The sequence below is a fragment of the Tachysurus vachellii genome, chromosome 2 (assembly GCF_030014155.1).
Source record: "Tachysurus vachellii isolate PV-2020 chromosome 2, HZAU_Pvac_v1, whole genome shotgun sequence".
Classification (NCBI taxonomy): domain Eukaryota; kingdom Metazoa; phylum Chordata; class Actinopteri; order Siluriformes; family Bagridae; genus Tachysurus; species Tachysurus vachellii.
In genome coordinates this window covers 8,255,571-8,271,453 of record NC_083461.1, presented here as the reverse complement: position 1 = coordinate 8,271,453, position 15,883 = coordinate 8,255,571, and the positions used below count along the sequence as shown (strand labels likewise).

Below are 15,883 nucleotides of genomic sequence, written 5' to 3'. Positions count from 1 at the left end.
GACTCCACGGCCAGTAAACAATCAGGGCAAGTTTAATTTGTGGTAAACAAAATGGAGATACACAAGGGGTCTGGGAAGGAGAGGATAAGGTTAAATTAAATTTGCAAATGTACAGACACAAGGCGTTTTGTGTTGGAGTGCAGCAATTACAGGCATGCTTTAATGAAGCAGGGTCTGGCAGCAGGGGACACATTCAGCCGGCACACGACCTACAAGCAAAACCTCCTACTGAACACCAAATTATAGCAGCGACTTAATAGACTGGATGAGGTGAGTTCGGAGAAGCCTTTCTCTCTCACACAAACACACACAAACACAGCGAGAAACAGACAAGATTATGCTTTCAGAAGAAGCCTTGTATTATTGTCACATATATATATAACAGCACAGTTAAATTGTTTCTTCTCATATCCCAACTTTGAAGGTTGGAGTCAGAGTGCAGCGTGAGCTACGATACGGCACCCCTTTAGCAGAGAGAGTTCAGGGCCTTGCTCGAGGGCCCAACAGTGGCAGTTTGGCAGTGCTGGGGCTTGAACCCTGATCAACAACCCAGAGCATTAACCACTTGAGCAAAAGTGCCCCCTAAATTATGCCCCCTCAAAACATGATTGTAAGTAATGACATACAGTACAGTATGTGCTACAAACGGTGCAGTTATCTGTATCTGGGTCATGTGATTTCAACTGCATGCACAAGAAACATACGGCGATAAAACAACATTTAATCAACTTCTAATATTTGTTCTATTATTTGTTTCTTTGATGTTTATGTACTAATTTTCTGTCGTAGCAGCTCAGACAGGAGATCTAGCTATATATAACTCAAATCACAGGGTTAAATTCTAACAAGTTCCTATGGTTTTAATGCAACAGCTTATTTATAGGTACTCATTATGAGTCTGATGCTTCGAAATATAATCTCAGGGAGTTTTTTTTTTTTAACACCCTCACCACTGACTTGATCATTAGAGACAAATGTCAATAAAAATTTCAAACTTTTATAAATCTTTATTTAGAATTTTTATATTCCTGTTAAGCTGAGTTGCAGCGGTGTCCATTGATAAATGCAGACTGAATCAAATCGTAGCTATTAATAAGTTTGTTTTAATAGTTTAATGACTTTTACAGGAACAGTTCATTCACATGGACTTGTACCATATGCATGCTAAATAATCTAAGGATAGAAGTGATGTGTAGGACTATGATGTGTATTACAGAGTGATGTTTAATTGTAAACATATTATTGTTGATAGGATGAAGCCTGGTGTATTTAGTGAAGTCTTGTGTGAAGTGATCTTGAAGTGGTAACATCACTCCACCATGTTGCTGATTATTATGTGCTTAAGGTTCTGCACCTGGGTTTTCAGGAAAGGCTCTTAGTTCTCTGCTCTTTGTTTGGATTCAGTTCTTTCTCTCCAGTCCCTGAAAGTAAAAACCGGTATGCACAAAGTTTGTGTAAACCCCACAGTGCTTTGTTACAGAGAGAACTTATCAGAAGCAGCAGTTATATTAGTTCATGACTACACTTGCTCATGACCTGATTTGATTGTTGCCCCTGTTTGTAAATGGTGCTGGCAGAGCTGTGTCTCAAATGCACAATTCCATTCGGATATGTGTGGGAATGAATCCATGTTTTTATCGTAACCTCCTGCAACGTTTAATACTTCTGAATGAAATTAGAAATCCCTAAAATCATTTGTCTTGATTACATGTAGCGGAAAGTAAGACTTGTATTGCTTCATGCTTTTATGGTTGCATCTGTTTTCATAAAGTTAGAGTTTATTTTTTGTGAAAATGCTGATACTTTAATAAAAAAATAAAAAAAAAAAATAAATAAATATATGCTTCATTTGTTATTATTATTATTGTTATTATTATTATTATTATTATTATTATTATTATTATTATTATTGTTGTTGTTGTTGTTGTTGTTGTTGTTATTATTATTATTATTACTATTATTGTTGTTATTATTATTATTAATATTGGTCATATTTACATTATTTAAAAATATTTTGAATAAGATTTGAACTGGATGAAATCAAATAAAGTGAAATAGAGTGCAAAAACTGTAGAAAGGTCTAAAGATTATCTCAACTCAATGCTGACACCTAGTGGTGATGTCGCGTTGTTGCAAGAAGGAAGTTAAAATTATGTTTATTTCTTTCTTTTTTTCACTTCAGAAAAAGTTTGCTAACTAGCTTAGCTGATTTCTTTGAGTATGACTTTACGTGTCACTGACAATAAGAACATTAGATACTTTTATACTTTTCAAGCAACTAACTAAAACTTCTATACAGACACTCACATGGTCTTGCTTTTATTTTAAAAGCAACTTATCATGATAGATCTCTGTCAAAGTCACTCAATCAATCAATTTAAAAAAAAATCAAAAATAGAAAATAGACAATTATTGCTATGCCTGCCAGCTATATGAAGTCTAATCTAAACACATATTCCACAGTGATTAATATCTTTTGGATTGATATTAAAAAATTATCTTGACTGTGCTTTATTTAAACAATGAACTTAAGAGTATTTGTGCTTTGTCCATTTCTCAGCAGGTTCAGAGTAAAAATTGGTTCTTTTTTAATCTACACAATCAACACAGTTTCCTAATCAATGTTTATACTGTTTTTCAAACTTCATATTTATTTTGAATAATACAAGGTATTAAGGATCTGAATTTAGTTTATAAATTTTAATGTCAGTCACAAAACGTTAGGAAAAAGAAGGAGATTCTGAAAATACATATAGAAAAAAAAGATTTAATAGATTAAAGTTGTTATAGAAGAAATTGCCTCATCCAGGTGAAGCCAAACACACTTTGTTCATTAAAAAAAGCCCCATAATTTGCAACGTGAGTTATTTACTCTTCTCACATTTCTGACATTTCTGATTCTTCATTTTACACCGAGTGTAAGGAAAAAAACATAATGTGTCGTGTTTTTTTTTTTTTTTTTGGAAAAACAATGAATGACAGTATAGTGTGATGCAACATCCTATTTCTTATCCATTTATATTTAAATTTAATATTAAGGAACAGCTATGAAACTAGCTAGTTTCTGTGCCTACTAATATTATAGCATTAGTAGTTAGTAGTAACATTATAAACAGGCTTCATCAACAGTTTCTAAAAAAAATGTTATGTTACTGAGAAATCAGAAAGTGTGTAACAGAAAAATTCACCCTATCAGCATGTTAAACATCATGTAATAACTGCTTTATTATTTATTAGTTACCTTGAAATGTGTGAATATGTTGGTATTGTAGAAAAGATTACTAATTACGAGGACATCGGTAGAAACCTACAAAACCGACAGACCTGCTGCTATAGAAAATTAATCGCCACCTTCTGACCGATAAGATTTGAGAATTTTAAAGAGTTGTGGTAACTGAAATCCTGTAATATCTGGGAGTTTATTTGTACATCTGTAGAACAGTTAATTTGGCATTTTTAATCTAGGTTTATTCTCATTTAAAAAGGGAATGTGTATCTTTAAGAGTTAGGCAGTAATTCCTCTTTTCCTAATATCTTAAAAAAGTAAGTTCTCTAAAACCCTCATGTGCTATGACTACTATTGTAATAGCCTCAGAAGAAAAAAGTCACACAGAGGAAATCATATATATATATCGTTCTTTAATAACCCATTCTATTTATATGTCCTTGGCATTGTGCAATGATCTGTAATCAGTGTGCTTTGAAAGCCCATGCCGTCGGCGTTAATGTTTACAAAACCATCAGCTGAAAAATGAAAAATGGGCCGATTCCTATCTCACCGAGTGTGAAATCACTCTTATACAAATTCTGATACAAAATGTCTTTTTTTTTCCACAAGATAGATTCACTGAGTTTTAAAACTTAAACATGGCTGCGATTGTTAGATTTTAAAGTTAAAGAAAAAGAAAAGTAAAAAAGGACACTACTGGTGATGCCGGTCGTCTTAATATGTACGACATCACATCGAAATAAATAAAAGTTCAAACATCAACAAAACATTTTAAAATATGTGAGAATGGACTGTAAGCAATAATACATAAATACATTTACAATACCTATAGCTTTACAAATTTTACACAGGTTAAAAAATTTAAACTGTTAGGTCATTAAGACCCGGAATAAAGCAAAATCAAAAATGTGCTTAAAACACTATGATGGAATGAAACGACACGACGAGGCGTGAAAGACACACAACTTACATACACTTACAGTTACTAACCTTTGTAGCTTTTAGTATATGACATTGTATTACAGATAGATATGATCTTTAGAGGACAAGTGCATAGCAAAATAGAAGCAGATTTTATCCAGTTCTGGGTGTAAATTCCTGACCAACTGGTATAAAAAAACACTGAACAGAAACTTAAGGCAAATTTGATCATTTAAAATTGGCATAGTCTGAGAAAATGTCGACAAAGTCCTGTACCACTCTGTAGCAGAAGTCATACTGTTCCTGCAAAGAAAGAGAGAATAATAAAGAACATTTTATAGCGAATCTCAGAGCAGAACTCCAGACCTAGTTCAGACCTACAGACCATTTTGGAGCCGAATTCAGTAAAAAAAACATATCGTGCTACAATCAGTTCTCCTAAGTAAATGGCTTCTAGGTAAAAAAAATTTTCTTAAAACCTATTCATTAAACTGCTGAGGAGGATCTTTACTAAAGAGATGGGTGAGGTTGACCCTGTTGCTATGGACAATGTCATGTTTCATGAACAATATCAACAATGACGGTCTGATGTGGCAGTCAATAAAGCTAAATAATAAAAAAACAATGTATTACTGTTCTGATACACAGCTTCAAAATATCAGCTCAGCTTCTGAGTTTAATTTAATCTAGTAGGCTTCTGGTCTACACCAAGGTTTTCACAAAGTTTAGCTCTGAGATGGTTTGTGAATTATTGAAATGATTGCATTAAAATAGTTAGACATTGTACTTAGTAGTTAGACTTAGTACTAGAATTTACAGGAACATTACATTAATATCTGGTTAAGTACATACCACAGTCTGCACCATGTGTGGCCGCTGCATTCGCAAACTCTTCACAGTCTGAAAGACATCCAGCAGGCCCTCTGCTTTCACACGCTCCAGAATATTACTGAGGGCAATAAACGTACCGGTCCGACCCGCTCCAGCACTACACACACGAAAACAAATATGAATGAACAATTTACGCATACAGAGATATAAATACTGTACATCCAACTTAGAAACTCTACTATCCGTACTATTCTCGGGTCACGGGGAGCCTGTGCCTATCTCAGGCGTCATCGGGCATCAAGGCAGGATACACCCTGGATGGCGTGCCAACCCATCGCAGGACACACACACTCTCTCATTCACTCACGCACTCACACACTACGGACAATTTTTCCAGAGATGCCAATCAACCTACCATGCATGTCTTTGGACCGGGGGAGGAAACCGGAGTACCCGGAGGAAACCCCCGAGGCACGGGGAGAACATGCAAACTCCACACACACAAGGCGGAGGCGGGAATCGAACCCCCAACCCTGGAGGTGTGAGGCGAACATGCTAACCACTAAGCCACCGTGCCCCCCCCATCTGGAACCAGTTACCAATTACTTAACCAATTAAGTTATGAAGTTATTTATAATACACACCACATGTTTATATCTAAGCCTATATTTTGCATGCATTGCTTAAAGCCATTTTTTATTCATCTGCTCGTGTCTACATCATAATATTGTTACATGCACCTGTATTGTTATGTGTTGCACCACGGTCCTGAAGAAACAACATTTTGTTTGGACATAACCAAGTTATATGAAGAAATGACAATAAAATTAATTTCACCTATTCTGGATCTGGATTACACATGTGAGAGAAGAGCTTTACTGAAGAATTATTTGAACTACTGAAGAGTTCATGACTAGTAACATGATTAGTATGCAGATCATTTTAATAATTTGTATAAGATGCCCAGGAAAACGTTTACAAGACAGTAGTGAGACCAGCTATGTTGTACGGGATACAGACTGTAGCAGTGAGGAAAAGATGGAGGCAGAGATGGAGGTTGCAGAGATGATGATGTTGAGGTTCTCTTTACAAGGATGAACAGGATTAGGAACCAGCACCAGAGGGACAGCTCAGGTTGGCTGTTTTGGGGACCAGGTCAGAGAGGCTAGATTGAGATGGTTTGGACATGAACAGAGGAGGGAGATGGTATGTTGGAGCTGGTGCTGCCAGGTAAGTAGTCAAGAGGAAGGCCAAAGAGGAGATATATGGATGTGTTAAATGAGGACATAAAGGTAATTGGTGCGAGAATAGAGGATGCTGAGGATAGAGTTAGGTGGAAACAGATGATTCGCTGTGGTGACCCCTAAAGGGGAAAGGCGAAAGTAGAAGAAAAAGTATAAGATGCCCAGAAGTTCATGTTAGGCATCCACTACATACAGTACATGCCTGAACAGGGATAATGTATTTGTATTTGGCAAGCGTGGTTACCTTTATTTATCGATTCTAGATATGGCCTTATTTACTGGATATTTCCAAGAGGATTTGCCATATTACAAACACGCACATCATTCTAGTTTCATGAATGTGTGTCAGTAGACAGTCACCAAACCGAACTTCTTTTAGGAAAATAAAAATTTGCTGGTAGACAAGTATTAAAATTTGTATAGAATTTATAAAATTTGCTGGTAGACAACTGTACTAGATAAACCGGTCACTGAAGGAAGTGTGCAGTCTGTATGTGTGTGTTTGTGTGTGAGTTACCTGCAATGTACGACGATGGGGTGGTTGCCTGATTGCTGTTGCTGTTTCTGCACCGCAGCAATGATGTCGATCATTCCCTTCCCCTCTGCTGGAATTCCAATCTCCGGCCAGCCGTGAAAGTGGAAGTGACGGACCAATCGTGTCTCCTTCTCCTGCTCCACACAAAACAACTCACATTAGAGCTGAACTAAACTTAAACATCTGTATACATAATATCTGTATTAGGTTATTGGCTATTTCACATTGAGCTATACACTCCCTGAGAACTTTATTAGGAATATTATACGAATACTGGGTAGGGCCTCACTTTGCTCTTAAAACAACTTGTTCATGGCATGGATTCCACAAGATGTAAGAAATATTCCTTTTAGATTCTGGTCCATGATGATATGATATATATCATTCACCTCCAGCAGATTTGTAAGGGCATTTTCATGCTGTGTTCTACTAGAACAAGGCTAATGAAGAGCATCTGAACTCATTGTCATGTTCATGAAACCTTTTGTGACATGGTTCATCAGCATGCATCTTCAATTATCATTAGAAGATGGTAATTGGTGGCCATGAAGAGATACAGATGATACAGCAATAGTAAAATAGGCTGTGGCATTCAAGTGATGACTGATTTGCCCAAAATGTGCCAAGAAAACATCCCCTTCACCATTAAACCAACTCCGCCATCCTGGACTGTTAACATGAGTCAGACTGGGTCCATAGACTCATGCTGCTGGCACCAAATTCTGGACCTACCAACTATGAGCCCTAGCAGAAATCAAGATTCATCAGACCAGGCTATGCCTTTCCAGTCTTTGGAGGTTTTCCTCAGATTTCTGTTCCTGGCTGAGAGAAGAGGAACCTCATTTGATCTTCTGCTGTTGTAGTCCATCCACCTCGAGGTTAGACATGTTGTGCATTCTGTTTTTACTGTAACCTTTCTATCAGCCATTCTCTGTTGATCCCTCTCATCGACAAGGTGTTTCAGTCCAAATAACTGCTACTCACTGTGTGCTTTACTGGACTAATCTAAGTAAATTCTAGAGATTGTTGTGTGTGAAAATCCCAGGAGATCGGTAGTTCTGGAAATAATCATATTAGCCCATCTGACACCAGCAATCATACCACGGTCAAAATCACTAAGATCACATTTTTTCCCCATCCTGGTGTTTGCCGTGAGCATTACTCGAATCTGCTGGATCGTGGGTGTAGGTGTACAGGTGTTCTTACTAAAGTGCTTAGTGTGTATTTATAATTCATGCATTTGCAATGAATTAACTGTAAAAACATTTAAACAAACACACACATACACACACACACACACACTCACCGGGTCATGTGTGAGTACCAGGTCTCTGAGACTAAAAGTGTCATCACACTGAGTATCAGCTTTGATTTCCACTGTGTAGTCTCCATATTTCACAGAGTCTTCTGTGGGCCAGTACTGACAACACTTATCCTGCAAAACACACACACACACACACAGTTGTAGAAAGAAAATATGTTTATTAAAAAATATTTGACCTTGTTGGAATCTGCATGATCCCAAAAAGGAAAAGTAGAACTCCATTTTTTTTTTTAAAGAAACTGAAATTAGCAAAGAATTTTAATTTGGTACTCAGGTTAAAGTAAGAATAGGTTTATGTTTTGCATAGCATTAATTAGCTTATGTCAGAGATAGAGCCTCTGGGTAGAAAGTGCATATGTGTGTGTGTTTGTGTGTGTTTGTGTGTATACCTGTTCTCTTTCTTGGAGTTCTGTAAGCATGACTATAGAATGGCATTTCCATTCCCAAACCATCCTCCAGAAATCTTCAACCGTGTGGGGTAAAGGACCTTGTGTCGCAATGAAGTAGTCTTTTTGCCTGTAGCCCTGTTACATCCAAACAAAACCATGCAACAGACACACACATACACATACACACACACACACACACACACACACACACAGACAAAATCAGTATGAAAGTATGTTTCTGCCTAGTATCAAAAATGTATCTTACCATTGTAGAAATTTTTACCTTATAGTTCAGAGTTAATATTATGCAATTGTTCCTTTTACTTTCTTTTTTCTATTTATTTACTTACATTTGCAAGATAAAGCAACATAATATTTTACATACAGGTCACAATCAGGCTTTCATAGTTAAAGACAATTTTTAAGAGATGATTTCATTTAATTAATTCATTCATTTATTCACTGAATCATTTATTTATTGACTTATTGATTAAACTCCTAATCATCAACAGTAAACAGACTAAAAGGTAACCATATGTTTTGCATCAAAAAAAAAAAAAAAAAAACTCACATCAATAAAAGATGCATTAATGTAGTCAGTGAATTCCTGCCCTCTCCTCATGGATAGGATCACTCTGTTAAAATCATCTGCAAAAAAGAACACAAATAATATATAAAGTGTGAATCAGTGCTTTTAGCAAATCTATTCAACTATTAACAACACTGTTTTACCTTTTAGGAACACTGTTCCAGTTCTAGCTATTAACAACACTGTTCTACTTTATTAGAAACACTGTTCTAGCTTCAGCACAGTTCAAGTTTTAGCTATTAGAACACTGTTCTAGCTACTAAATAGCTAGAACAGTGTAGCTAATAAATAAAAGAGTGTTGCTAATAACTAGAAGAGTGTTGCTAACAACTAGAACAGAAACAGTGTTGCTAATAACTAGAAGAGTGTTGCTAATAATTAGAACAGAAACAGTGTTGCTAATAACTAGAACAGTGTTGCTAATAACTAGAACAGTGTTGCTAATAACTAGAACATGAACAGTGTTGCTAATAACTAGAACAGTGTTGCTAATAACTAGAACATGAACAGTGTTGCTAATAACTAGAAGAGTGTTGCTAATAAACAGAAAAGAAAGTGTTGCAAATAACTTCAACAGGAACAGTGTTGCTAATAACTAGAAAAGCATTGCTACATATGATACACATGATTGTGCCATTAATTAATAGTAGACTGTGTCATTTGACTGTGTCAAGTGTCACACGTTGAGCGTGACAGTCACTCATTTCGGTCTTTTGTCACGCTCTCCCGCCACACATTGTATTTCTCACGCAGAAAAACTTTTTGACTATTTATCATATATTTAATATGCCACAGTGCCCATCAGTTTTTCATGAGTGTCTGTAACTTAGCCAACAGTTTTACAGCCTGTTCACTCACAACACCTGCTCAGAACAAGTAGTCTAGGCCAGTGGTTCTCAAACTGGGGGCCCTGAGATGGTGCCAGGGGGCCCCGGTTCACTGACAACACCTGCTCAAAACAAGTAGTCTTGGTTTTAGTGCTTCCACATTCTAATGCTGATGCCGAAAGGGTATTTTCGATGGTCGGTTTGAACAAAACCTCAACACAAAACAGCTTGTCTCTGGACGGGACATTGTCCTCAATCATGACCCTAAAAATGTCTGGGCTTGAGCCGAACTGTTTTAAATGGGAGCAACATTACAAATGATAAAGGAGTCCAAAAAGGCAACAAACACTTACAATAAACAACACCAGTCATAATCTCTCTCTCTCTCTCTCTCTCTCTCTCTCTCTCAGATGTCACTATTGCCAGTTTTCAAAACTTGAGAGCCCTGTGACAGCCTTTTAAATTTGACTTAGCGTGAGATTCTCACTGCTGATGAACATTAGTGTGGCAGGAAGGACTTTTTTTGGGTGAGGAAAGGAAGTGTGATTTCAGATTCACTTCCCTGTAAACACGATGACACATATTGCTCTTTTAAAGCAACAAGCATGAGGTAGTAATGCAGCGTTTGTGCCATGGTGATTTTCAGTTTGTCAGTACAAACAAGAACTTTTTTTTATAGCAGATTGTGGTTGGAAAGAAATGTATGGTGATAAAATGTAGGAATACAACCATTTTTCGTATTATTACGGTTAGATTAAAAAAAAAATAAAGTTCCATTTTTGTGTGAGGAGGAAATTAGTTTAAATTAGTTAATCAGAAAATTAAAAATTACTTCATCACTTAGAAAACATTAATTATGAATTATTCAGTATAACTTTTATTTGTAAACAATCATTTTGATGAAGGCTAGCAATTATTCTGGAGATCATGGTATGTATATTTTATGATTGCACAAAAAGTGTAGTATTAAAAACTGGGAAACCAGTAAAAAAAACCCGGAAGCATTTTGGTTATGCAAATGCTCTCCTGACTGTTTATTTAAACTGATTATACATTCTTCATGTAACACTGCTCGACTGGTCCCACCATCTCTCAGAGTAAGAGGTGGGTATTAGAGCAAGACTCTTTTTTTGTTCTGGCACCAAAGTTTCCCTAGAGGTCCGAACATCTGAGTCACTGTCTATCTTCAAACGACGGGTGAAGACCTACATCTTCCTGAAATACTAGCACTAATTTTTCTCTGTTTGTTTTATGTGTATATTTAATAACAAACAAACAAACAAACAAATAAATAAATAAATAAATAAATAAAGTTTATTTAGATTGATGGTATCGATGGCACTAAGTCTGTAACCTAGTGAACCAGTGTTGATATATTCACTGATAGAGATATCAAAACACTTTTATACAGTACATCCACATCATTTCCATTTACCTCTTAGTATCTTGTTGCTTTGACTACAGAATATCGACATACTCCAGGTAATTTGCACACATTGCAAGGCTTTTCAAACCTGTCAAAACCACTTTACAGTAAAAATCCTTACATGGAATAATCTGGAGCACTCGGTTCTTCTTCATATTTGCTGGTAGGTTTCCCGTTCTCATGTTTTCCTTCATAATCCGCATGTTGGTCAGCTTCTGCAAACAGGAGAAGTGAAACATTCATAGGTGAAACTGACAAATACGGACACTTCACAAAATGCTTTGACGGACTAGTTTCTAAGCCACGTTTGTAAATGCGATTCATTGTGTCACCTTGTTTCAGCTGATGGTTTCAGTTCCTCTCCCACCACAGAGGCATTGTGCTCACCTTAAACTCTTCCTCGAGCCCCAGACGGTCGAGTGGTGCACTGGTGTTGTGCAGTTTGTGCAGATGTCCCTCTAAAGAGGACACATCCAACTCAGTGTCCCCGTAAAGGAAGTACTCCAGCAGGGCCTGGTAGATGAATGAGTACTGCATCTGCACATACACGTACACATACACACACCACACGTTTGAGGAACTGGGAGGGGAAAATCCCTTTGAGATGCATGTATGCATAAATAGAATAACCACTGGGTATTTTCCAAAACCCCATTTTTAGTATTTTTCTATAACAAATTAACATGGGCACGGTGGCTTAGTGGTTAGCACTTTTGCCTCACACCTCCAGGGTTGGGGGTTCGATTCCTGCCTCCGCCTTGTGTGTGTGGAGTTTGCATGTTCTCCCCGTGCCTCGGGGGATTCGAACCCCCAACCCTGGAGGTGTGGGGCAAACGTGCTAGCCACCGTGCCCCCCTAAATACTTTTCTAATTCATTAAAAAAATGTCTGGGAGTTTTTTCACTCTGCTTGACCAAGAGCTCTCCATTTGTGTATACGAAGTGTGTACATGCAGAGGTGTGAATAAACAATGACCTCATTATTGGCAACATTCTGGTAGTCACGAGCAGCAAAGAGTGCAGTACGGGCAAGCTGAGACTCTGAGGCTGAAATGAATCCCTCTTTTTTTTGATGTAGTGTTTGTGTTTAATGTACTATTAATATTATTGTGTACATAGTTAGCAGGCTATTTCATACATAAAAGATGGTACACTCACGTCTGTCTGTACAAGTTGTGATCGCTGGTCCCTGATTCTGGACACAAACCCAAATACATCAGTCTTTTGTTCCTCATACATCATGTCAATCATTGCGTCGATTACGATGAAGGTACCTGTCCTTCCAACCCCAGCGCTGACAGAAAACACACACACACACACACACACACACACACACACACACACACACACACACACATATGAATACATGAGAACTACATGAGGCTTTATAATACAAAGATACACAAAATCACACTTCCTCCTCCTGAAGGCCTGTTGTGAATTCCCCACTCAGCTCACTGTCTGTGCTGCTCATGTATTTTCTTTTTAGTTGATTCCTTGTGCTTCGCCTCCACGCCTGTCCTGTAGTTGGTTTGTTACCTACTGTAATGTGTGTACCTGTTCTGACTTTATCCTTCCCTTGATAATGTTGCCTTTAGAAACCATGTTCCACATCTCACGGGGAATTCTTGTTCATTGTTAATGTGAATGTCTGTGCATTAGTTGCCCCTGTTCCTTCTTTTTAGTTTTCAGTTGTGCTTCGATCTTTTGAATGCATGTGTACTTCTTTAAGATGATAGACTATTCTTATTTGTGCTAAATCGCCCCAGATAAACAACAAAACGACTTTATAAACCTTTGAACCTTTACTTATGTTGCAAGAACTGAGTAGATTCACAGACAACAATTTTTATAATCATTGTAAGCAACGGATTAGATTTTTATTTTAGTTTTTGTGATCTTCGAAATGGTTATCAGATATAATCCCAAGGTCAGACATTTATTAACAAACTGTATTTATTATTGATGTTGTTGTTGTTGTTGTTTTATTCCTATCGAGTTGATGTGTATTTGATTCATAAATAAAGACAAACATAAAACAAAATGAACTAAATGCATATAAGGGAATCCAGGGCATTGTACTGTCTGTTGTATAAATATAACGAGAAATATAATGCCTGTATTTCAAAATATAACTTCCTGAAAATCAGGTTAGTTAAGCAATGATATATCTCAACATGTTTTTCATAACAGTTGATTTAGACTAGATTTAGTGTAAGAAAGGTTTAGTGCAGTTCCTGTTTGAGGAAAGTTTGTTTTCTTACTTTTTTCTAAAACAGCCCAGCCCAGAGAATGTATCATCAGCATAATGAAAAAACTATAAATCCTTTACACAAAATAAAACATATTCAAACCATCATTATAAAAAGAGGAAACTTGGACTTCAGCCTCTAGTAAACAAATGAAATCTAGTAAATGGTTGAATGTTGCTAATCGCCAGCTTAATACATGTGTGTGTGTGTGTGTGTGTGTGTGTGTGTGTGTGTGTGTGTGTGTGTGAGAGAGAGAGAGAGTGGGACTATGGTCTGTCTGTGTAGAACACTGTAAAGATCATAGTGTCAGAGTAAGGTCATACACACTCTTGTGACAAAGGAACATGACACAAAACTAGATCAGAAGCTGCTTGATCAAACTCTCCGACTCTGACCTACATATTTCAGAGTTTTTTTCCTAACTACACAACACTGTGAATAGCCCTGAGTTCGCCTAATTTAAATTATATGGTAATCGTCTTGAATAATGCATCATTGTCTGCTAAAATAAATTATACATGCATGACAGGTACCTTCCAAATGACACTGGGGGTCCACAAGGTCTTCTGAATAATGGTTATGCAAAAACTGGCCTTTTTCCAAGAGTATAACATCAACTGTCTACTTTCATAGTGTGTTAATAAGGCTGTTTGAGCAATATTTATAAAAATAAAAATAAATCAGTGGAAATAATAATAATAATAATAATAATAATAATAATAATAATAATAATAATATTTCTGTAATACCTAAATCTAACCCTTTATAATTCCTGGCATATCTTCCTCTATCTTTATATTCTTCCTATTAGCTTTACTGTAATTACAGAAGAATTAATAGTAATAGTAAAGTAATATGCTCTAAGATAAACTAAATATTACATCGTGGTGTTATAAAATTAAACACTGTCCCAGATCAAAATACATACTATATTATATAGTAAGATTGAGATTTAAGCATGATCTAATTTTAAAATATGATCAAATAAAAATAAAAAATATATATATTTAATTTTTTTTATATATTAATTAGTCATATTATCAATTATACTGATTAAGTATAAAAACTTAATTGTTGAGTATTATACTTTTTCCCTTTTCTTTACACACCAGAAGCATAAAGACATGTGATTTCTTTTTCTACTTCAATATAGAAAAAGAACAGAGAGTAAAAGATGGAAGTTTGGTGGTTTGCTTTTACAGTAATAGTCTCGGTGTTGAGATTCGCTGCTCATTTTTTCACATTTATTGCTACTTTGAGATACTTTAGCTATTAGAATGATTTTTCAACCCCACTGTGTGAATTAGAACTGGGATTAAACCTGCACAGAAGGGCACATGTTAAGTTTCAGGCTTATGTCTCTATGTGTTGTTCATGTTAGGTTGCGTACCTGCAGTGCACCACGATGGGACCTGCATATGATGGGTTCACCTGCTTGACTTTCTTGAGGAACTTGAGCATGCCAATAGGCGAGAAGGGCACGCCAAAGTCTGGCCAGCTGGTGAAGTGCAGCTGTGTGACCAGACGAGGGGTTTTAGAGCCATCACTAGCTTGCTGAGGAGAGAGAGAAAGAGTGTGAGAGAGTGTGAGAGAGCGAGAGAGAGAGAGAAAGAGAGAGAGAGAGAGCGAGAGAGCTAGAGAGAGCGAGAGAAAGAGATTTTTTTTTATTTAATGAAGCCTACAATAATTAATTCTTATAAACTAGCAGAATGACATACAGTTATCTCTTAAGAACTCAGTGTGACCTTCTATTCCTTTCCCTTCTAATTAGATTAAAATTCTCATGTAATTTGTCATTTTTTATAATATAACAACTATCAGGAGAAAGCCCCGAGCACGGTTCACAGAATTACAATCTGCGTTGATGAATTCTCAAACCTCACTGGTCAAAAAGCTTTGATTAACTTTTTATAATAGCAGCTTTGACAGTAGTGTTGTAAGGCTTTAACCTTTAAAATATTTTTGAAACGTTTTTAGAATGAGTCTCTAGTGTCAGGTAAAGCTGTACTAACATTTTCTGACGGCCAAAGCTGAGGCACAGACGGCTTTGTGCTGTATGATTTCTCAGCTATATGATAAGCTGTGGTGTTTTGTGTGTTTTTTGTAACTCTAGTGAGAGATAAGTGGAATTGTCTTAATTTACAGACATTCTGCGGCATTAAAAGTAACTATAAATGGATAAAAGACGTACACCATCCTGTAATAAACTTTGACACATTAAATGGTATCAAAGAAATAAAACACTTTGTGGATGTGCTGTTATGGGAATATGATTTCACTCAATTGCTGTTTTGAACAATAAATTTTAACACCTGCTA

The 15,883-nt window shown here is 36.5% G+C and overlaps 1 protein-coding gene across 3 annotated transcripts in view; it reads right to left on the bottom strand.

The window, feature by feature from the left end:
• Window positions 1-3,619: 3,619 nt before the first annotated feature.
• Window positions 3,620-15,883, bottom strand: part of ptprea (protein tyrosine phosphatase receptor type Ea) — an 86,495-nt gene continuing 74,231 nt past the window's right edge. For all 3 annotated transcript variants that reach the window (XM_060895425.1, XM_060895434.1, XM_060895442.1), the window contains 10 exons: window positions 14,956-15,119; window positions 12,472-12,607; window positions 11,703-11,852; window positions 11,437-11,530; window positions 9,045-9,121; window positions 8,474-8,608; window positions 8,067-8,195; window positions 6,743-6,894; window positions 5,003-5,138; window positions 3,620-4,453 (listed from right to left, as the gene is read on the bottom strand). In XM_060895425.1, coding sequence (XP_060751408.1) covers window positions 4,379-4,453; window positions 5,003-5,138; window positions 6,743-6,894; window positions 8,067-8,195; window positions 8,474-8,608; window positions 9,045-9,121; window positions 11,437-11,530; window positions 11,703-11,852; window positions 12,472-12,607; window positions 14,956-15,119 — 1,248 coding nt within the window. In that variant the 3' untranslated portion in view covers window positions 3,620-4,378. The remainder of the gene's footprint in view (window positions 4,454-5,002; window positions 5,139-6,742; window positions 6,895-8,066; window positions 8,196-8,473; window positions 8,609-9,044; window positions 9,122-11,436; window positions 11,531-11,702; window positions 11,853-12,471; window positions 12,608-14,955; window positions 15,120-15,883) is intronic.